Source organism: Triticum urartu, chromosome 5A (genome assembly GCF_056163025.1).
Source record: "Triticum urartu cultivar PI428250 chromosome 5A, HENAU_Tu73, whole genome shotgun sequence".
Lineage (NCBI taxonomy): Eukaryota > Viridiplantae > Streptophyta > Magnoliopsida > Poales > Poaceae > Triticum > Triticum urartu.
The window spans coordinates 614,061,997-614,085,620 of NC_141877.1; the positions used below are offsets into that span (position 1 = coordinate 614,061,997).

Consider the following 23,624-nt stretch of genomic DNA (forward strand, 5'->3'; position numbering starts at 1 on the left):
GTGGATTTCATGAGGGCAATGGATTGTATGTATCGGGAGGACATGAGGGGCATGGTGGCAATCAACAGATCGCTATTGTCTCTACTCCCGAAGAAGGAGGGTGCATTGGATGTGGGCGACTTCTGACCCATAAACTTGGTGCATTGGGCCATTAAGATTTTCGAGAAGGTCCTCTCGACCAGGTTGGCTGTGGAGCTCCCCAATCTTGTGGGAAACCATTAGAGTGCGTTCGTTAAAGGACGATCCCTGCACGACAATTTCATGCTAGTGTAGGGTATGTCGAGGCAGCTACACGCTTTGAGGAATGCGGTTGTTCTACTCAAGCTAGATATTTCAAAGGCATTTGATTTGGTCCAATGGCCATTCTTGTTGGAAGTCTTACATCAGTTCGGATTTGGGCGCAAGTGGAGAGCTTGGATCTGTGGGATTCTTGACACGTCGACTACAAAGGTGATGGCCAATGGAGAGCCAGGAGAAACCATATACAACTGCAAAGGAATGCGACAAGGGGACTCGCTGTCACCCATGTTGTTCATTCTCATGATGGAGCCGCTGCAACGTATGTTTGAGGCTGCGGTGTTACGACAAGTGATGGAGCCGCTGGTAGCGTCGGTCATGAGGCAAAGAATGTCAATATACGCGGATGATGTGGTTCGTTTCTTGTGTCCGAATCAAGTGTACTTGGCAGCATGTAGGGCAATCTTCGCCATGTTTTGGGAAGCTTCAGGATTGCATATCAACATGGGCGCAAGTCAGCTGCTCTACCGATCAGATGCGATGAGCATACCATGGCTTGGGTGAGCCAAGAATTGGGATGCCCGGTGGCATCGTTTCCTATCAAATACCTCGGCTTACCACTCTCCCTAAGAAAACAAACGGCAGGACAGCTACAATACTTGGTGGACAACTTGGCAAATCGTTTATCAAAATGGAGGGCAGCGTAATGCCAAAGAGTGGGAGGTTGACACTTCTACAGTCAGTGGTGTGTGCTATTCCAATACATGCGATGATGGCACTGGACTTACGAATGAAGACAATTCCGGCCATGAACAAAGTGTGCAGGGGTTTTCTGTGGTGCAAGAAGGCCGAGGCAAATGGTGGCAATTGCGCGGTAGCCTGGGAGTCGGTGTGTGCACTGAAGTGGGCAAGAGGACTGGGCATTCCTAACCTGCACTGGTTGAACGTCGCCATGCAAGTGAGGTGGTCGTGGTTGGAACGGGTTGATACTTCTAGACCATGGAGCGAATTCACTATAGAAGTGCCCAAGGAGTCCATGCAACTCTTCCGGACTGCAACTAGAGTCGAGGCTAGGGACGGGAGGACAACCTTGTTCTAGGAGGACAGGTGGTTGGATGGCATGAGGGTGCAGGAGCTGGCCCCAGACTTGTACAAGAGGATTCTGACAAGGATCAGACGAGGAACCATGGTTGGTCAGGTCGCAGCTAATGGAGGGTGGACACATGTTGTCGGTCCGAACATTGATGAGGCTACGCTGCGGCAGTTCCTGGAGTTGTGGAGTAGGTTGGAAGCGTGGGAGCCGCGTGTGGAGGAGCAGGACGTGGTATCTTGGTACTGGGAAACACATGGCCAGTTCACCGTGAGATCAGCGTATGCAAGCAGGTTTTGGGGACGTGAGGAGGTGCCAACATCGAAGCTGATGTGGAAATCTTGGGCACCGTTGGAATGTTGCTTTTTACGTGGTTGGCCCTTAAGAATCGGCGTTGGACCTCGGACCGGTTGGCCAGGAGGGGTTTACCGCACCAAGACGCGTGCCCGTTTTGTGATTCGGAAGAGGAAACTGATACGTCCATTTTGCATCATGCTTTTATATCGATATTTATCGCATTATGGACTGTTATTTCACTTTATGTCACAATACTTATGGCTATTCTCTCTTATGTTACAAGGTTTACATAAGAAGGGAGAATGCCGGCAGCTGGAATTCTGGGCTGGAAAAGGAGCAAATATTAGAGACCTATTCTGCGCAACTCCAAAAGTCCTGAAACTCCACGGAACATCTTAAAACAAATAAAGAAAAATCCTCGCCAAAGATGAAGGCCAGGGGGCCCACACCCTGCTCACGAGGATGGGGGTGCCCCCCCTAGGGCGCGCCCCCCTACCTCGTGGGCCCCCTGGTGGCTCTCCGACGTCCATCTTCTCATATATGAAGTCTTTCGATGAGAAAAAAATAAGAAGGAACCTTTCGAGACGAGACTCCGCCGCCACGAGGCGGAACCTTGGCGGAACCAATCTAGAGCTCCGGCAGAGCTGTTCTGCCGGGGATACTTCCCTCCAGGAGGGGGAAATCATCACCAACGCTCCTCTCATCGGGAGAGGGCAATCTCCATCAACATCTTCACCAGCACCATCTCATCTCCAAACCCTAGTTCATCTCTTGTATCCAATTCTTGTCTCAAAGTCCGGGATTGGTGCTAGTAGGTTGCTAGTAGTGTTGATTACTCCTTGTAGTTGATGCTAGTTGGTTTAATTGGTGGAAGATCATATGTTCATATCCTATATGCATATTATTATCCCTCTGATTATGAACATGAATATGCTTTGTGAGTAATTACGTTTGTTCCTGAGGACAAGGGAGAAGTCTTGCTATTAGTAGTCATGTGAATTTGGTATTCGTTTGATATTTTGATAAGATGTATGTTGTCTAGACTCTAGTGGTGTTACGTGAACGTCGACTACATAACACTTCACCATTATTTGGGCCTAGAGGAAGGCATTGGGAAGTAATAAGTAGATGATGGGTTGCTAGAGTGACAGAAGCTTAAACCCTAGTTTATGCGTTGCTTCGTAAGGGGCTGATTTGGATCCATATGTTTCATGCTATGGTTAGGTTTACCTTAATACTTTTGTTGTAGTTGCGGATGCTTGCAATAGATGTTAATCATAAGTGGGATGCTTGTTCAAGTAAGAACAGCACCCAAGCACCGGTCCACCCACATATCAAATTATCAAAGTATCGAACACCAATCATATGAACGTGATGAAAACTAGCTTGACGATATTCCCATGTGTCCTCGGGAGCGCTTTTCCTATTATAAGAGTTTGTTCCGGCTTGTCCTTTTCTACAAAAGGATTGGGCCACCTTGCTGCATTTTATTTACTTTTGTTACTTGTTGCTCGTTACAATCTATCTTATCACAAACTATCTGTTACCACTTATTTCAGTACTTGCAGAGAATACCTCACTTTATGTCACTTACCACTTATGTTCATGAATGAAAGAAGGGAAATAGATGAAGTATTCTTTAAACAGGAACCTATTCTGCAACACAATTTTCCTGTTGAAATTTTAGGGGATCCACCTCCACCCAAGGGTGATCCCGTGTTTGAGCTCAAACTGTTGCCTAATAATCTTAAATATGCTTATCTTGATGAAAAGAAGATATATCATGTTATTATTAGTGCTAACCTTTCAGAGCATGAAGAAGAAAGATTATCGGAAAATCTGAAGAAGCATCGTGCTGCTATTGGATATACTCTTGATGATCTTAAGGGCATTAGTCCCACTCTATGTCAACATAAAATAAATTTGGAAGCAGATGCCAAACCAGTTCGTGATCCTCAACGACGTCTGAATCCTAAGATGAAAGAAGTGGTAAGAAAAGAAATACTAAAGCTTCTGGAGGCAGGTATAATCTATCCCGTTGCTGATAGTGAGTGGGTAAGTCCTGTCCATTGTGTCCCTAAGAAGGGAGGTATTACTGTTGTTCCTAATGATAAAGATGAATTGATTCCACAAAGAATTATCACAGGTTATAGGATGGTAATTGATTTCCGCAAATTAAATAAAGATACTAAGAAAGATCATTACCCCTTACCTTTTATTGATCAAATGCTAGAAAGATTATGCAAACATACACACTATTGCTTTCTAGATGGTTATTCTAGTTTCTCACAAATACCTGTGTCGGCTAGAGATCAATCAAAGACTACTTTTACATGCCCTTTTGGTACTTTTGCTTATAGACGTATGCCTTTTGGTTTATGTAATGCACCTGCTACCTTTCAAAGATGCATGATGGCTATATTCTCTGACTTTTGTGAAAAGATTTGTGAGGTTTTCATGGATGACTTTTCCGTCTATGGTTCCTCTTTTGATGATTGCTTGAGCAATCTTGATCGAGTTTTGCGGAGATGTGAAGAAACTAATCTTGTCTTGAATTGGGAAAAGTGACACTTTATGGTTAATGAAGGTATTGTCTTGGGGCACAAAGTTTCTGAAAGAGGTATTGAAGTTGATAAAGCCAAGGTTGATGCTATTGAAAAGATGCCATGTCCCAAGGACATCAAAGGTATAAGAAGTTCCCTTGGTCACGCCGGATTTTACAGGAGGTTCATTAAGGACTTCTCAAAAATTTCCCGGCCTCTGACTAATTTATTGCAAAAAGATATACCATTTGTCTTTGATGATGATTGTGTACAAGCATTTGAAATACTTAAGAAAGCATTAGTCTCTGCACCTGTTGTTCAGCCACCTGATTGGAATTTACCCTTTGAAATTATGTGTGATGCTAGTGATTATGTTGTAGGTGCTGTTCTAGGGCAAAGAGTTGATAAGAAATTAAATGTTATTCATTATGCTAGTAAGACTCTAGACAATGCTCAAAGAAATTATGCTACTACTGAAAAAGAGCTTTTAGCAGTTGTATTTGCTTGTGATAAGTTCAAATCTTATATTGTTGATTCTAAAGTAACTATCCACACTGATCATGCTGCTATTAAATATCTTATGGAAAAGAAAGATGCTAAACCTAGACTTATTAGATGGGTTCTCTTGCTACAAGAATTTGATTTGAATATTGTTGATAGAAAGGGAGCAGAGAACCCCGTTGCAAACAACTTGTCTAGGTTAGAAAATATTCTTGATGACCCACTACCTATTAATGATAGCTTTCCTGATGAACAATTAAATGTTGTAAGTACTTCTCATAGTACTCCATGGTATGCTGATTATGCTAATTATATCGTTGCTAAATTTATACCACCTAGCTTCACATACCAACAAAAGAAAAAGTTCTTCTATGATTTGAGACATTACTTTTGGGATGACCCACATCTTTATAAAGAAGGAGTAGATGGTGTTATTAGACGACGTGTACCTGAGCATGAACATGAACAGATCCTACGCAAGTGTCATCCCAAGTTTTATGGAGGACACCACGCTGGAGATAGAACTGCACATAAGGTATTGCAATCTGGTTTCTATTGGCCTACTCTCTTCAAGGATGCCCGTAAGTTTGTCTTGTCTTATGATGAATGTCAAAGAATTGGTAATATTAGTAGACGTCAAGAAATGCCTATGAATTATTCACTTGTTATTGAACTGTTTGATGTTTGGGGCTTTGACTATATGGGACCTTTTCCTGCCTCTAATGGATACACACATATTCTAGTTGCTGTTGATTACGTTACTAAGTGGGTAGAAGCTATTCCAACTAGTAGTGCTGATCATAACACTTCTATTAAAATGCTTAAAGAAGTTATTTTCCCGAGGTTTGGAGTCCCTAGATATTTAATGACTGATGGTGGTTCACACTTTATTCATGGTGCTTTCCGTAAAATGCTTGCTAAATATGATGTTAATCATAGAATTGCATCTCCTTATCACCTTCAGTCTAGTGGTCAAGTAGAGTTGAGCAATAGAGAGCTCAAATTAATTTTGCAAAAGACTGTTAATAGGTCTAGAAAGAATTGGTCCAAGAAACTTGATGATGCATTATGGGCTTATAGAACTGCATACAAAAATCCTATGGGTATGTCTCCGTATAAAATGGTTTATGGAAAAGCATGTCACTTGCCTCTCGAACTAGAACATAAGGCGTATTGGGCTATTAAAGAGCTCAATTATGATTTTAAACTTGCCGGTGAGAAGAGGTTATTTGATATTAGCTCACTTGATGAATGGAGAACCCAAGCTTATGAAAATGCCAAGTTGTTTAAAGAAAAAGTTAAAATATGGCATGACAAAAGGATACAAAAGCGTGAGTTTAATATAGGTGATTATGTATTGCTATACAACTCTTTTAAGATTTTTTGCAGGAAAACTTCTCTCTAAATGGGAAGGGCCCTATGTTATCAAAGAGGTCTATCGTTCCGGTGCCATAAAGATCAACAACTTCGAAGGCACAAATCCGAAGGTGGTAAACGGTCAAAGAATCAAACATTATATCTCAGGTAATCCCATAAATGTTGAAACCAATATTATTGAAACCATAACCCCGGAGGAATACATAAGAGACACTTTCCGGAATGTTTCAGACTCCAAAAAGGAATAGGTATGTGGTACGGTAAGTAAACCAACTCCAAAACAATTTTTAAGGCAATATTTCTCCGTTTTGGAATATTTAGAAAAATAGAAAAATAAGTAGCAGTCTGGGAAGGACACGAGGGCCCCACGAGGGTGGTGGGTGCGCCCTACCCCCTGGGCGCGCCCCCTACCTCGTGAGCACCTCGTGTGCCTCCCGGACTCCGTTTTCTTGCACGTTACGTATTTTGGTCGGTAAAAATTCATTATATAACCTCCGAAAGTTTTGACTCCCGTATCACGCAAATATCCTCTGTTTTCGTTTCGAGCTGTCCCGTTGCAGATTAAATCAACATGTCTTCCCAGGATTCGGAAGGAGAAAGCTATGTGGATGATTACTTAGCAAATCCAAAGGTCTATGGAGATGTGGAACACGATGGATGGACCACGGAGGAAGAAGAGGACTATGAACCCAAGGGGAAGGAGGAGACGAGCTCAGATGAAGATGAAGCACCATTACCTCAACCTGGGAACATGCACATGGAGTTCAAAAAGTCAAGTCTCCCTAATAGGGTAAAGAAACCCAAGTTTGAGTTTATCCCTTATCGTCTCTTGCAGGAAAATAAGCAGGACCTATGCAAAAAGATATTAACCCTGGAGTGGGAGATTGATGATCTGAGGGATCAAAATGCCGTCCTCAAGCGCAAATTAAGGGAGAAGCCTAAGCCATCAACTAAGCCAACATCACCACCACCTTCTTCACCGACAAAGGAGACATAATCACATGGGTATGGGCACTCCCCTTGGCAACTGCCAAGCTTGGGGGAGGTGCCCCGGTATCGTATCACCATCACAACTCCTATCTTTACCTTTTTCTTAGTTCGATCCTATTAGTAGTATCTTGATCTAGTAGAATAAAGTTTATGGCATGATCTAGTTTTGAGTTTTGCTTTATGATCTCTCTTTGTAATCGAGTCCGTGAGTTATATATAATAAAGATTAGTGTTGAGTCAAGGGCTTGATTATTTTGCCATGATCGTGGGTGAATAAAAGAAAGAGAAAAAGAATAAAAGAAACAAAAAGTTCATATTGATCTTATTGAGAGTAATGACTTCACATAGAAAGAGTATGATGATTAAAAGTTGTTGGGAGTTGGCAGACATAGCTTTGGTCATTGTTGCAATTAATAGGAAGTAATAAGGAAAGAGAGGTTTCACATATAGATATATTATCATTGACATCTTTTATGATTGGGAGCACTCATTAAAATATGACATGCTAAAGAGTTGATGTTGGACAAGGAAGACAACGTAATGAGTTATGTATTTCTTATATATGAGATAAAGTATGTTGTCATGGATCCCCTAACTTGTTGAGCTTGCCTTTCCCCCTCATGCTAGCCAAATTCTCAGCACTAAGTAGAAATACTACTTGTGCTTCCAAAATCCCTAAACCAGTTTTACCATGAGAGTCCACCATATCTACCTATGGATTGAGTAAGATCCTTCAAGTAAGTTGTCATCGGTGCAAAGCAATAAAAATTGCTCTAAACATGTATGATTGATTGGTGTGGGAGAAATAAGGTTTATACGATCTTGTGATGTGGAAGTAATAAAAGCGACGGACTGCATAATAAAGGTTCATATCACAAGGGGCAATATAAAGTGACGTTCTTTCGCATTGAGATTTTATGCATCCAACCATAAAAGCGCATGGCAACCTCTGCTTCCCTCTGCGAAGGGCCTATCCTTTATTATTATCTTCTACCTTATGCAAGAGTCATGGTGATCTTCACCTTTTCTTTTTCATTTTATCCTTTGGCAAGCTCAGCATGTTGGAAAGAACATGATATATATGTCTAATTGGATGTAGGGGAGCATGAACCATTATTGTTGACATTACCCTTGAGGTAAAAGGTTGTGGGGCAAAACTATAAGCCCCTATCTTTCTCTGTGTCCGATTAAAACTCAGTAACCACAAGTATTGCGTGAGTGTTAGCAATTATGGAGGACTAAATGATAGTTGAGTATGTGGACTTGCTTTTTAGCTCTGACATAGACTCTTTCCGATGTTATGATAAATTGCAATTGCTTCAATGACTGAGATTATAGTTTGTTGGAGCCCAATAAGGTTTATGATTTATACTTTTGCATTGTGAATAGATCATCACTTGAACATAACTAATCATATGACAAAATCTATATATGTTGCTGTTATGAGAATAATCATGATGCCTTCATGTCCATATTTTATTTTTATCGACGCCTCTACCTCTAAACATGAGGACATATTTATTGTTATCGGCTTTTCGCTTGAGGACAAGCGAGGTCTAAGCTTGGGGGAGTTGATACGTCCATTTTGCATCATGCTTTTATATCGATATTTATCGCATTATGGACTGTTATTTCACTTTATGTCACAATACTTATGGCTATTCTCTCTTATTTTACAAGGTTTACATAAGAAGGGAGAATGCCGGCAGCTGGAATTCTGGGCTGGAAAAGGAGCAAATATTAGAGACCTATTCTGCGCAACTCCAAAAGTCCTGAAACTCCACGGAACATCTTAAAACAAATAAAGAAAAATCCTCGCCAAAGATGAAGGCCAGGGGGCCCACACCCTGCTCACGAGGATGGGGGGCGCCCCCCCCCCTAGGGCGCGCCCCCCTACCTCGTGGGCCCCCTGGTGGCTCTCCGACGTCCATCTTCTCATATATGAAGTCTTTCTATGAGAAAAAAAATAAGGAGAAACCTTTTGGGACGAGACTCCGCCGCCACGAGGCGGAACCTTGGCGGAACCAATCTAGAGCTCCGGTAGAGCTGTTCTGCCGAGGATACTTCCCTCCAGGAGGGGGAAATCATCACCATCGTCATCACCAACGCTCCTCTCATCGGGAGAGGGCAATCTCCATCAACATCTTCACCAGCACCATCTAATCTCCAAACCCTAGTTCATCTCTTGTATCCAATTCTTGTCTCAAAGTCCAAGATTGGTGCTAGTAGGTTGCTAGCGGTGTTGATTACTCCTTGTAGTTGATACTAGTTGGTTTAATTGGTGGAAGATCATATGTTCATATCCTATATGCATATTATTACCCCTCTGATTATGAACATGAATATGCTTTGTGAGTAATTACGTTTGTTCCTGAGGACAAGGGAGAAGTCTTGCTATTAGTAGTCATGTGAATTTGGTATTCGTTTGATATTTTGATAAGATGTATGTTGTCTAGCCTCTAGTGGTGTTATGTGAACGTCGACTACATAACACTTCACCATTATTTGGGCCTAGAGGAAGGCATTGGGAAGTAATAAGTAGATGATGGGTTGCTAGAGTGACAGAAGCTTAAATCCTAGTTTATGCGTTGCTTCGTAAGGGGCTGATTTGGATCCATATGTTTCATGCTATGGTTAGGTTTACCTTAATACTTTTGTTGTAGTTGCGGATGCTTGCAATAGAGGTTAATCATAAGTGGGATGCTTGTTCAAGTAAGAACAGCACCCAAGCACCGGTCCACCCACATATCAAATTATCAAAGTATCGAACGCGAATCATATGAACGTGATGAAAACTAGCTTGACGATATTCCCATGTGTCCTCGGGAGCGCTTTTCCTATTATAAGAGTTTGTTCCGGCTTGTCCTTTGCTACAAAAGGATTGGGCCACCTTGCTGCATTTTATTTACTTTTGTTACTTGTTGCTCGTTACAATCTATCTTATCACAAAACTATCTGTTATCACTTATTTCAGTACTTGCAGAGAATACCTTGCTGAAAACCGCTTATCATTTCCTTCTGCTCCTCGTTGGGTTCGGCACTCTTACTTATCGAAAGGACTACAATAGATCCCCTATACTTGTGGGTCATCAGAAACGATAAACCACATTTTGCTCACGTGCATGTTCGCCAAGACGGCATGGACGGTGGTTGGAGAGGCACTTGGCAGGACTGACTGGACGCTGAGCCAGGAGGACACACTTGGGGACTGGCTATGTAGTAGAAGTGCGGATAATGCTACGTGCATCAAGGACTTGCGTACAGTGTTGCTACTTGTAATGTGGGAACTATGGAAACATTGCAATGCCATTGTCTTCAACGACGATTCTCCGTCGATCGCGAGGCTCATCGACAAGGTGAAGACGGAGGCCAAGGTGTGGGCTACGGCAAGGCTAATCAAGAGGGAGTTGGAGGGTTTCCTAGGTAGATTGTATAGGTGGGCTATGAGGGGGGAGTAGGGGGAGCTACTACAATAGAAAAAGGGCCACGGGTGCAAAAATAGAAAAAAGAAACATGGTCCATCGGATTATAGATCGACGGTACAGATTATGGAGTGTGGGATCTGTACTCACAGTTACCTAACTTTTGCAAAAAGGTCCCGGCAATTCTGATTGATTTTTGCACACGGGTCACCCCTCTCCCCCATCGCCCTATCTCTTGCACATAGTGGCGGCGGTCCAGATCCGGTGGGACGTCGTCGACTTGCGCAGCGCATTCCCGGTACTCCGGCTCGCAAGTCGTCTGGATCAGCCTCCCTGACACCCACGACGTTGCTCTCCACATCAACCCAGAAGCCTCCGTCCCAGCAGCCACTGCCAAGGTCCACTCCCCCGGGGCACCACCCGGCCTTCACCGCGCCGGACTACGGCGGGTTTGTGGCCGGCCGGAAGACCCATAGCACGGACGTGCCCGAGAGGACGCAGCCTGACGGCCGCAGGTGCCAGGTCTTCTTCCTCGACCCCGACGGAGAGGGATTCGTTCTCGGGTGATGCTTAATGTTCGTTGGATTCCTATTTTCTAAACAGTATTTACAGTTATAATTGTAAATTGAACTTGCTATCTCGGTGATTTCTCTATTCTTGGTCTATACGTCCCAGGATCTAGCAGTGGCATGTTGATTAGTAGTTGTGGTATTGTATATTGCTACTCGCTGATGGCAAGTTTGGTGGATCGATGCTAGGCTCCTTTCCAATCAGCTGAAGCCATGGATTTTTTCTCTATGTTTTGGTTTCGTACTGATTATAGTGTTGTCCTACTCGGCTTTCCTGCTTTCGTTTGGCACTGTATCCGATACCTTCTCAGCTTGCCCAGTCCAGGGGTTACTCTAAACTTGATCTAGTATTAGACTGAAACACTTTTTGAGTTCTTTAGATGTTTCTTTCTTTCTCTGTAGCAAAAGATCGGAGTGGGGAGCACTTTTTTCTTCAAAACAATATTTTGATAATATATCTGAAAACACATGGACAGAAATATTAATCACTGCACAAGCTTGATATGCTTATACTAGATTTTCGAGCAGTTTTGTAAATTGAGATTTCATCCTCTTCTCGGATATTGTACACGGGAACAAACTAATCTCATCTACCCATTAAATTACCTGCATGTGAAGTGGTTGTATGCATAGGACTGAAATTCGTTAGACTTGCAATAGGTGCCACTTCACTGATTTCTGAGAGTTCACTATCTATTTGTCCAATAATGTCATTGAAACTAAAATCATGATAGTTTTGGTTTAGTGAAACAATTGTATTAGCTTTTTGGTCGTACTCATTCGGCTTTTATGACACTACGTTTGTAAAAAGAACAGTTGCAACTTTTTTACCTTTTGTATGTAGAAAAGAAGACTCTCTTTCTGTGTATCTTTTTAATTTGCAACATTAACATTGCAATCTTGGAATTGGGGCTGATTTTCTCAATTTCTGTTGTGCGTATGCTGGATAGATTGAAGCTCGTCGACTAGTAGTACTAAGTTTGTTCTCCGCTATTTTGTTGCTGCATCTTGAACTGAAATGAAGGGAAGTAGTGAGACATCGCCTTCAGGAGAGCCCATAATTGCAAAATTTGTACCAACACTATCAGGTGAGAAGACGCAATCCAAAAAAGCAAGAATATGTTGTCATTACCTAATTTTCCGTTAATCCCTTCTTTGATGTTTTTTGCTTAATATTTGTTTGCAGCCGTGGAATCTGTCAATAGTGTTCAAAATCAAGATTTCAGCGATGCTACCTCTTTTGCAGAGATTAATTCTCCAATGGTTCTCATTGATGATGCGAGTACACCGAAAAAGAAACAAGCTTGCTCTCAATATTGTTCTTCTCAAACCCATGACTTCTTTTCAGTGATTAAATTGTCCAAGTGGCTTCTCTGTCCATGACTTCTTTTGAGGGATTAATTTTTCTCTAATTTTCCTTCCATGTCGTATGTGCAGCAAGCAATCAAATTGTATTGTTTATACTCATATTACCACAAAATCATCATTTCTTTCTTAACATTAAGGAAATGTTAAGTCACAAGATATAATTAGCAGGAAATAACCATTGGAGGGAGTAAATGGCTTACTGTTTTGACCTACTTGCGCTTGATTTGGGATAGACGACCTTCGGTTGCTAACCAGCCATTGAGCCATAAAACTTATAATGTAATATCAATACATCAGTACAGCCGGTCGTAAGCTGTTTGCGTTACGCAAGTCTTCTTGGGATGATGAGCTATGTAAATTGATATAAATGTTCAATTATTGTCAAGCTGTGAATATATTTTGCTGTATGATATTGTTTTCATTTTCTCTTCACTGGTCTGACATGTGCCTTTGTGCTGCAGCATGAAGTTTTTTGCTGAGTGGTGTCTCTCCCAGAATGGCTTACTGTTTTGACCTACTTGCTCATCAATTATTGTCAAGCTGTGAATCATGTTTGCTGAGTGGTGTCTCTCCCAGAACAAGAAGCTTGATGAGCAAGAAGTAGTAGAACTGGAGGGAAATGCTAGAGCTTATCATTTTAAATAGCAATGCATGTTGAGTGATGATCATATTAGTCCTTAATACTTTGTCTTGCTGGCCATGTACTAAAAATAGTGCTACCATGTCTCATCAAGATATGTATGCTTGTGATATGCTCAATCTGGGATTGTCCAGTCTGATGTTTAGTTATGCTTCAAAGGGTGGCTTAATTTGATCTATGTACTCACATATTTGTGATACATATTGACATACTTTGCACTGACAATCGTATTCAGCTTCTTTTTGCATAATTGGTGATGTAGTACAAGCCACGAAAAATACTTTGCAGACTCCATAAGGGTCGTTGGACAAAATGAATGGAGAGGGAGATGAAATACTTGAGGTGGTTGCTGCAAATGTTCTGTTTTATAACTACTTGTTAGTAGGGGTTTTTCGTAAAATGTACATTAAATGGCAGAGATCCATCCACCTGAATCTGTGCCATCTACCTACGATCCAATGGCCCAGGTTCCTTTTTCTATTTTTGCACATGTAGCCCTTTTTTTTATTGTAGTTGCTCCCTGGAGTAGGGTAATTGCTTGTAAGTGGCGTGGGTGCGAGCTAAAAGCCGCACGGACATGTACATGTAACTTGTGGTGAAGGCTTTCTTTGCCTTTCTTTAATATATGATATGTAGACTCGTGCATATTTGAGAAAAAAAGTTTTATCGTTCTTTCGAGATTCGGGGCACGAGGGACTTGTTCATATAGGTTGTGATGCGCTAAGTAGAGAACTGATAAACCTGGATAAAATAACCAATGATACAGTCTTCTTTTATTGATATAGGTAGCGATACATGCGTTCTTTAGCACCGAAAGAACTGTAACAACACGTACTCTAAAATAAAACAAACTTTGGCAAGACTAGTAGAAAACAAAGCCTGAATCTCAAGGTGACCATGGAGAGTGGATCATGCATGCTATAAGATGCTCGCGCAGTAGAAAAATTACTCTCGTAGGCACACGTACAGATTCTTTATCATTGTTAGACCACTCGATCATTACTACTACTAGCTTTCAGCTTCGTTATCATCATCGCCACTATTATCCTTGGCATCATCGGAATCCTCCTCGTCCTCCTTAGCACGATCACAATCCTCCTCCTGATCCGTACTGGTAGTGGCAGATTCTGCCAACAATTCTTTCTTTGACTTTAGGAGCTCGATAAGAGCATGGAGGGCGACATCTGGTTCTTCGCTCCTCATCAAGGTCTCGGCGACCTCTGCAGGCGTCACTTCCACCTCCTCCATCAACGCCTCGATCTGTGGATAGGTGGCATGGTAGTCGATGGAGTGGTAGTTGTTGACGAGAATCCTGAAGGCCTCGGTGGTGCAGTATCCCATGTGGACGTGCATGTCCATCCTGCCGGGCCGTAGAAGCGCGGGGTCGAGACGGTCCTTGTAGTTGGTGGTGAAGACGATGATCCTCTCCTCCCCGCTGGTGGACCATAGGCCGTCGATGATGTTGAGAAGCCCGGACAAGGTTACCTGCTTGTTGTTGTCGTCCTTGGTGGTGCTAGAAGAAGTGTTACTATCATCATCTCGTTGTTTGAGGTCAATGGTGCAGTCGATGTCCTCGATGACGAGGACGGACTGGTTGGTCATCCCGATGAGAAGCTTCCTGAGGTCGGAGTTGCTGTGGACGCCGGTGAGCTCGAGGTCGTATATGTCGAACCTGAGGTGGTTGGCTATGGCGGCGATGAGGCTGGACTTGCCGGTGCCGGGCGGGCCGTGGAGCAGGTAGCCCCTCTTCCAGGCCTTGCCGATCTTCTTGAAGTATGCCTTTCTCTTGATGAACTTGTCGAGGTCGTCGATGACGGATCGCTTGAGCGTGCGGTCCATGGCGAGCGTGTCGAAGGTGGAGGGGTGGTTGAGGTCCATGGGAGACCAGTCGGAGCCGTCGTTCATGTAGATGGTGAGAGGCCTGTCCTTGTCCCTTATCTCCTTGGCGGTGGCGAGGATGTGGGGGACGTATGCTTTGATGGCCTTCTCCTTGTGCTTCTTGTGGAAGGTGAGCTCGTAGTACTGCCTGCCGCCGCCGCGGCCGAGGGTGGTGGAGGAGTCGCCGGGGAGGTCGTGGGAGTGGAGGCTCCATCTGAACTCGGCGCCTTGGTAGACCTCGATCATCTCCTCGCCCTCCTCCATACCGAGGACGAGCTTCTCGGGGTCGTCCTCGTCGTCCAGGCCAAAGCCGCCGCTGCTGAGGCGCAGGCGCTGCACGTCGCGGGTGGCGTTGTAGTTCTCCATGCGCGACGCGAGGTAGGTCTTGACGGAGTAGAAGACGTTGTTGGTGTAATACCCGTCGGTCTTCTCGACGACAATGGTGTGGCGCCACGCCATGCGGGACTGCAGGCCGCTCAGGCAGTAGGAGAGCAGGCTGCGCGCCTCGGGCGGGATCAGGTCGTTGGCGAGGCTGCGCACCAGCATCATGGACGCGGCGACGGACGTGGCCATGGCCATGACCTCTTTGGCCTTCTCGTATGACGCCGACGACGACGAAGCAGGCATGGCGACTTGGGTCTCGATCGAGATCTGGTCGTTCTTCTTGAAAAAGGCCGGCGAACCCGCGTGATTTGATCGAGTCTCGATCTGATTCTGATGGCGCTTCTGCTGTTTTGGGGACCTCAAACTTGGGCTGCCACGGTGCAGTGCCACTTCATATACTAACCCGAGCCTGCCCGAGTTCGTCGCAAAACTGGACTGGAATCCGACACAAACTCAACCTCTCCTAATAAACTGCTGCTCACGGAACAAATTTTCTTTTTTTGCAGGGAACGAAATTTTGCTGAGTTTACTTGCTTATATAATTGACATCCGAATTGCTATTAGAGCATCTCCAACAGCCGCTCAATACGCGGCGCCCAAAAAAGGGTTTATAACACGCAAGTAGTTTTTTTAAAGCCCTAGAAGACGTTTGCTCCAACAAGCGCTATAAAATATGCTGCGCGCGCGAGTCCAACGATCCCAATCAAGCGGTCCCATCTGCAGTAGTCCAGAGTTTGCAGCGCGCGCGACTGGACGCACTAAATATGCTGCATGTGATGCCTTTTTGATGTGTGCGCTGCATTAGTAATAACGTGTGCACGCTTTTTGTGCGGCTGCTGGAGACTTTAAATCAGGTCCGCACGTCGCTTATATAACGCTTTTGTTGGAGATGCTTTTGTACCTTTTTCGCGGAGTTGTTTAGCAAAGAATTGTATATGATTCTGCACCGCAAGGGAAAGGAATAAACCCAGACATAGGCGCTCACAAATATGTGCAAATACTACAGGAAAAATAGTATTTTAACCATGGTGAAGCGTAAGCCGAGTGTTACACTGATTTAGTGTACTTGGCTAAATGTGTACCGGTTTATGGCCTATAAGCCGAGTGGTTATTGGGCACTCGCCTTATAGGTAAGCCGAGAATAAAACAGTGGCACCCGGCAAAAAAAAAAACTGAGAACAGGCGGTGCCACGTGCTCCAGCTGCTATACATGGATCTTGGGTGTGTTTGGTTGCTTCCCTCGTAAAAGTTTGCCTAGCCTGGATCATCCCTGAGACTTGCCTGGACCGTGTTTCGTTGACGTCCTGGGCCATACGAATCAAGCCTGGCCTGCAAGACCTGACAAAGAAATGCCTAAAAACCTAACGTTCACTTGGTATTCAGATCCTACACTCCTACTATCCGTTTGAGGTGCAACTGTTGTTCCTCGAGAGATCCCCCCCTCCCCCCTCCCCCCTCCCCCCCCCCCCCCCGCGTCGTCTCCTCCGAGGCGACCCGGGGGCCAACCCTAGCCGCCGCCACCTAGTCCCCCCGTCTCCCTCCCTCCCTTCGCCGCCGCCAGAGGTGGCCAGCGGCGCGGCCGCTCGGCACCCATGAAGGTGGCGGCGGGGACCTTGGCGGATCCACCCTTCGTGGAGAGCCTCGGCATCCGGGGCGGCGGCCCCGGGCGGCGGCCAGCGGCGTGGCCTGTGCGGCGGGCGGCGCCGCAGGGTGCAGGTGGGCCGCCTTCCCGGCCGCGCGGGCGGCGTGGAGGCGGCAGGCGTCGGCGGCTACAGCAGCTTCCCGTAGGCCGGCTGAACCTTGGAGAATCGGCGTCCTCAACCTCGATCTGCTCCGATCCGCGCCGCCCCTGTTCCTGGTGGTTCCGGTTGCCGTTTTCTGGATGGCGGGTGTGCGGATCTGGTGGTTGGGTGCGGATCCGGGGGAAACCCCTGGCCGGCACGGCAGCCACACTGAAGATGTCGCCTTTGGGCGTCGTTTTCCTTGCTGAAGGCTTCGGTGGGCTTCCTGCACCTCCCACCCCACCCAGCAGCTCAGGTGAAAGCCTAAGTTCCTCGATTCATGGCGACGACGGCACCTTGGTGGCGTGATCCTTCCTGAAGGCGTCGTCAGGGAAGTGCTCAAGTGGTGGTGGAGTTGGTGGTGGTTCGACGGTGGATTGTATTGGTCTGATCTTCATCTTCGGCAACTTGCTCGGGTCCAGGTGTGGAGGGCTTCAACCGCTGGTGCGAGGGGATCGGGGTCCCTCTCTCGTGCCATGGGCTATGGAGACTCCTATCCTTGACCGGTGCGTGGTGCTGCATACTCTTGGCCTTCTCCAGGGTTTTTCAGCGCCTTCATTTCGACAACTCGCGTCCGGTGCTCTGCCTTGCTGCTGCCGGCAACGGTGACTGGGTGTTCGGCTCCCCATTTCGTGTGGGTGTGTTCCTGGTGCCTCCTTTGGCTGCACGGGAATTCTGATCTGGGTTCTAGGGTGAACCACTCTGCAGGCCGCCGGTGCGGCATCCGTCGAGCCCGGGTGAAAGGGTAGGGGCCCTTTGCGGAGGGGAGTCAGGTCATGTGTTGCCCCTGTTTTCCCTCTGGTGACAGTCAGTGAGACAAAACATGCACGATGGTGCCTTCCTCCCATAGCCTTAGTAGGTTAGCTGGTTTCGGCATAGCGGCGTTCGATGACATTGTTCTATGCCTTCGAGTTGTTCTACCGAGCACAATGTATCTTCTTTTCCGCTCTTTGTTTTCTTGTTGTTAGTGGCAGTCATGTAATCCTGGCCGGTTGATGGCTTTGTTAATTCAAAGCCGGGCTCTTCTTGAGCCTTCGTTCTAAAAGACCTGACAAAGAGATTAGCCAGCCTGGCCACCCGGCAGCTCCGCCTGGGTATGACTGCAGCTACGCCGGGTAAAGTCTGTTTTAAACCCTGAACTCGTACGTGTCGTCGATTTTAAACCCCAACCTCCAAATCCCGGAAGTATGTACCCTGAACTCTCTAATCCCAGTCGTTTTAGTCCTTGTTGCCGTATCCAAACGACGAAAGGCCGGGATTGCTGAGTCAGCGAAGCGTGGTGGGGCCGGATCGGTCGCTGGAGAGGCTAAATGGTTGAGCCAGACCAGCTCGCTCCCCTCCTCCCTCACTTCGCCCCTTCCCCTTCTCTCTCGACGCATCACCTCACTCCGCCGCGGCAATGGCGACATTCAGAGGATGATCGCGGCGAGATTGGACGACCACGCCGGCGGCAAAGCAGCGGGTTCATCATCCTCATCCGCCGTAACTGATCTGTTGGTTTCTTTTCTGGCCTCGTGGAGTTAGGTTTAGGGTTTTAAAGGGGGTGAAAGGTGGGGGTTTGGGGCAAAGCTGCAGCATTTTTATTTGATTTTCTGGGGGCGCAATGTAGTGCACATGGAGTGATACAAGATATGCATTGTAGATTAATTCGATTTTGTAGGCATTTAGATCGATTTTGTAATTTTCAGTACTGAAGGTGTCAACTTTGCACACATTTTAACTGTCAGTACTGAAGCATTAGTAACTTATACATGGCTATACATGGCTTGCACTGCAGGTTTTCTTTTTAATCATGGATCCAGCAGATGTGTTGAATGTGAGGTTCCATTATGGGGGTGAGTTCATCCGTATTGGCCCAAGCCTTGATTATGTTGGGGGTGATATTGCAATGTCAGAGATAGAGAGGGATAAGCTATCACTGCCTGAGCTGAAAGGATTTCTAGGAGATCATTTAGCTGTGAAAGAGAGCATGAAGTTTTATTTCCTTATGCCTGGGAGAGAGTTGCTAAATGGGTTATTGTTTTTATATACTGATGAGGGTTGCATGAGGATGTCAGAGCATATTACAGATGGAGGTGTTGCTGACATATTTGTGGAGTACAATGGAGAGCAAGATGAACCACGGGAAGAGGATAGTGTGTCTGATTTTGAAGCAGATGAACTGGATGACCTGCTTAACAATGGCAGTGAGCTTGAACCAGATGCAGTTATCACAACAGAGGAAGAAGATGTTGTGTAGGGCAATGTTCAGCAAGTGAATGCAGTACCAGAGTCACACATATTGGAACATATCTTAGTTCCTAATGAGGGAGGTGTGGTAACTCAAGTGATAAGTAGCCCTGTGAAGAACAATTGCAGAACTGATGATCTGTCCCAAGGTTCTCAAATTCTCAATCCTTCTCAGCCAGTTGCTGCAAGCCAAATTGTAGCTCCAATTCCAGAAGATGCAGGAAATGGTTCAGAGTCCAAAGATTCAGATGATCCAGATTATGTGGCACACACTGATGACAGTGGAGAGGAGTCATAGGTAGTTGAGTTGAGAAAACATGCTAGAAAATTCAAGAAGAAGATGAAACCTTCAGAAATTTGGTTTTCAAAGGAGTCTACAGGTCCAGTTCCTATAGAGCTAGTTGCTAATGTGGAAGAAGTTGTACAGGACTTGGAGTTTGAGTCATCTGATGAGGACTATAGTTATGATGAAGATGAAGATGGCCAGATGGTCAGGAGGAAGAGGCAGTATGTTAGGTTCAACCCAGACACAGAAATTCCACATTTTAGTTTGGGAATGGTTTTCAAGAGCAAGAACCAATTAGTGAAAGCACTAAAGAGGTATGGGCTTGCCACTAAAAGGAGCATATCATTTGTAAAATCTGAGGAGCATAGAGTGAGAGTAAAATGTGATTGGCCTGGTTGCCCCTAGATGCTGTATGGTGCCAAGACAAGTAGATGCTCTAGGTTTCAAATTATTACCTATGAAGATGAGCACAATTGTGCACAAAACAGGGAGAACAAGCTTGTTACTGCTAAGGTGATTGCAAATAGATATGAGCACATTATCCTAGCAAATCCAATGTGGAAAATTGACAGCATTAAAGCCACAGTGCTCAAAGATATGTTTGTTGATGTGCCAGTTTCAAAGTGCAAGGCATCAAAAAAATTGTACTTGATAAACTCATGTGTGGAATGAAAAGTGAATACACAAAAGTGTTTGATTATCAACTAGAACTTCTTAGGAGCAACCCTGGCAGTACAGTGGGCATTACCCTAGATCCAACAGATCTCTAGAAGAACATATTTGAGCAGTTCTATGTTTGTTTTGATGCTATGAAGAAAGGTTTTAAAGCAGGGTGTAGGAGAGTGATTGGCCTAGATGGCAGCTTTTTCAAGGGAGCTTGTCAAGGTGAATTGTTGGCTGCAATTGCAAGGGATGCTAATAATCAGATGTACCCAGTAGCTTGGGCTGTAGTGGAGAAAGAGACCACTGATAGCTGGAAGTGGTTTATAGGTCTGTTAATCAAAGATTTGGAAATTAATGACCAAGGAGCAGGTTGGGTTTTCATTTCTGATCAGCAGAAGGTACTAGCTTTTCTTGAATGCAGAACTACACTGCTTTGTTAAGTAAATAAATGTACTTGCTTTTCTTCATTGCAGAAATAACTTACTAGCTTTTCTTCAATGCTTTGTACTAAACATGTCCTGTTTCACTATTTTCAGGGCTTGATTAACAACATGAGGGACTATTTGCCCAAGGCAGAGCACAGGATGTGTGCCAGACATATATATGCCAACTGGAGGAAGAAGCACAAGGACCATGAGTACCAAAAGAGATTTTGGGCAATTGCTAAGGCTGCAAACAAAGAGGATTTTAACTACAACAAGGCCAGGCTTGCTCAGCTAACTCCTGATGGTGCAAAGGATATCATGAGAACAGAGCCAGTATATTGGGCTAGGGCATTTTTTCCTACAGGAACTAACTGTGAATCAGTAGATAATAATCTTTGTGAGTCATTCAACAATGCCATTCTAGAATCAAGGTTCTATCCAATTATTTCACAGCAAGAGATGATAAGAAAGAAGATGCTTGTTAGGGTGCAGGAGCAGAGAGCCAAAGGGGCAAATTGGAAGGGCAAAATTTGCCCAAATATTTTCAGGAAACTCAAGGTAAGTATTAGATTGAAACAGTACATTGATGTGCTCTGGAATGGCAAGGAGGGGTTTGAGGTGCAACACATGAAGGGCAGAAAAAAGAAATACACAGTAAATCTTGAAAAAAGGATATGCACTTGTGGTTACTTTCAACTGTCAGGTCTGCCTTGTTGTCATGCTATTGCAGCAATTTACAAGAGTGGAAGAAAGGTAGATGACTACATAGACAAGTGCTACTGGATTGAGACATTCAACAAAATTTATGAGCATTGTCTCTAGCCTGTTCTAGGAGAAGAAAACTGGCCTGTGTCTCAAAACCCTAGGCTAGTAGCACCTGGATACATTGCTATGCCAGGAGCAAGGAAGAAAAACAATGACAGGAGGAGAGAAGAGGGTGAAGCTCCAAAGGGGAAGAAAATGAGCAAGCATGGCATACAGATCACTTGTGGATCCTGTGGGCATAAGGGACACAATAAAAGTGGTTGTAAAATGAATGAAGATAGAACACAGAAAACTAAATCATATCTTGGGAAAAGAGGGAGAAAGCAAAGGGAAACAGAGGTACTACTATGATAATTGCTCTGTTTTTCTCACTTTTGAACTATGCTTATACATAAGTACTAAGCTCTGTTCATTCATTTCTTTTGTTTGCAGCAAGCTCAGACTGATGGATCAGCTTCATCTAGGTCTAAAGCTCCAAGAGGTAGAGCAAGAACTAGAACAGCAGCAAGCTCTCAAGCTGGCACATCAGGATCTCAACCTACATCATCAACATTCAGAGCTCCTGGAGTGGCAAGCAGCTCTAATCCTGGTGCAAGCACATCTGCTGGGAGAGGAGGAGGGAGAGGATCAAGGAGAGGATCAGGAAGAGGATCAGGGAGAGGTTCAGGGAGAGGATCAGGTGGAGGGTTTGCTCCCTACTTCAATGCTAGTGGCAACTACTGAAGATGTTTTCCACCTAACGGTGGCAATGGCAGCTACTGTAATGCTAGTGGTCTGGATGTCACTTTTGAACTATGTGCAATTGGTACTATGTACTCCTGTTATCTTGACCTTTGGCTCTCACTTTTGAACCATGTAATGTTGGAATTATGAACTAGTTCTCAAGCTTGTCAAGCAGTATATATGCTGCCAACTTAATATGATGCCAAAACATGTTGTCAGAAGCTCCAATTTGTACTGCTGAAAGCACTATTGCAATGAGTCATAACTAGGCATCGACTTGTCGATGAGTCGTAACTAGGCATCGACTTGTCGATGAGTCATAACTAGGCATCGACTTGTCGATGGAGTCGTAACTAGGCATCGACTTGTCGATGGAGTCGTAACTAGGCATCGACTTGTCGATGAGTCGTAACTAGGCATCGACAAGTCGATGACTCAAAATATGCATACTGCCAAGAGCACTCTACAAATGCTGCCAAAAGCCATTTTGTTGCCACTCTCATTTGGCATTTCCATTTGCAGTCACAGAACATATGTTGCCAACATGATCACTTTCATTTTCATTTCAAACATCAATTACATTATATTTCAATACCACTCATATCCATTACATTGCAAAATAAACCAGCAACAAACTTCTAATTTGTCCTATCAGAACTACTGAACTAGAAGGAACCCTACAACTAAACCAGCAACAAAGAGCACCATGCCATAAAACAGAGACTTATACATCTGCATCTCATCTTTCCTATCACATTTGCCTCTCATTTCTGCAAGTAAAGCTTCTTTCTCCTCCAATTCCTCTCTCAGTAAACCAACCTCTCCTTCCCTTGAATGCCCAGCAAGCTCATCCTCCAGCCTCCACACTTTATCCCGTAGATCTCCAAGCAATTGACGAAGAAATGGCATCGTGGGGGTGTCATGCCAGTCGATGAAGCCATGTTGCTCAGCTCATGAACCAAAAACAGAGATTGAGACAAAAAAACAGAGAACAAGAGGACAGGTGACGAATCAGGCATACCTGAGAGTCCACGCAGGAATAGTATCTCCTGCCAGGGTTCGCCGGACTCCAGGATATCCAGCGCGGCGCCTTCCTGCCGCAGCGAGCGCAAATCAATGCCGGCTCGTAATCCATCGCTTGCTCACGATAGGGCACCGGAGATCTTGCTGCCCCGCCTCTCCTTCGAAGCCCACCACCGCGAGAAGACGATGAATCGGCGGAGGAGAAAGACATGGTGGGGCGCAGCGGCGGCGGCGCCGGCAATCGCCACACTCTGTCGCCAAGCGCAGCCGACGAACCCTAGCTCCGTTCCCCACCCTCGCCTGCGCTTCTTATAACAAAAACATAGATGAGAGAGATAGGTAACCCACGTGGACCAAAATAAGTACCAAACCCGGCCTACCGCCCTGCCACGTCACCTAATCCTCTCATTAGGACTAAAACAACTGGGATTAG

General features: G+C 45.0%; 1 protein-coding gene, 1 long non-coding RNA gene and 2 pseudogenes across 2 annotated transcripts; 3 read left to right on the forward strand and 1 right to left on the reverse strand.

Annotated features, from left to right (window-relative positions):
* Positions 1-276: 276 nt before the first annotated feature.
* Positions 277-801, forward strand: LOC147973362 (secreted RxLR effector protein 78-like). The gene has a single exon (XM_087524655.1). The coding sequence runs from the start codon at positions 277-279 to the stop codon at positions 799-801; it is 525 nt and encodes a 174-aa protein (XP_087380781.1).
* Positions 802-10,666: 9,865 nt separating this feature from the next.
* LOC147973363 (uncharacterized) lies at positions 10,667-13,182 on the forward strand. The gene is made up of 3 exons (XR_015603650.1): positions 10,667-11,032; positions 11,977-12,114; positions 12,213-13,182. It is a non-coding gene; the product is annotated as an uncharacterized LOC147973363 (long non-coding RNA).
* Positions 13,183-13,887: 705 nt separating this feature from the next.
* On the reverse strand, positions 13,888-15,623 carry LOC125506204 (AAA-ATPase At3g50940 pseudogene; annotated as a pseudogene).
* A 3,246-nt stretch (positions 15,624-18,869) lies between these two features.
* Positions 18,870-22,716, forward strand: LOC147973364 (uncharacterized; annotated as a pseudogene).
* The last annotated feature ends 908 nt before the right edge of the window (positions 22,717-23,624 follow it).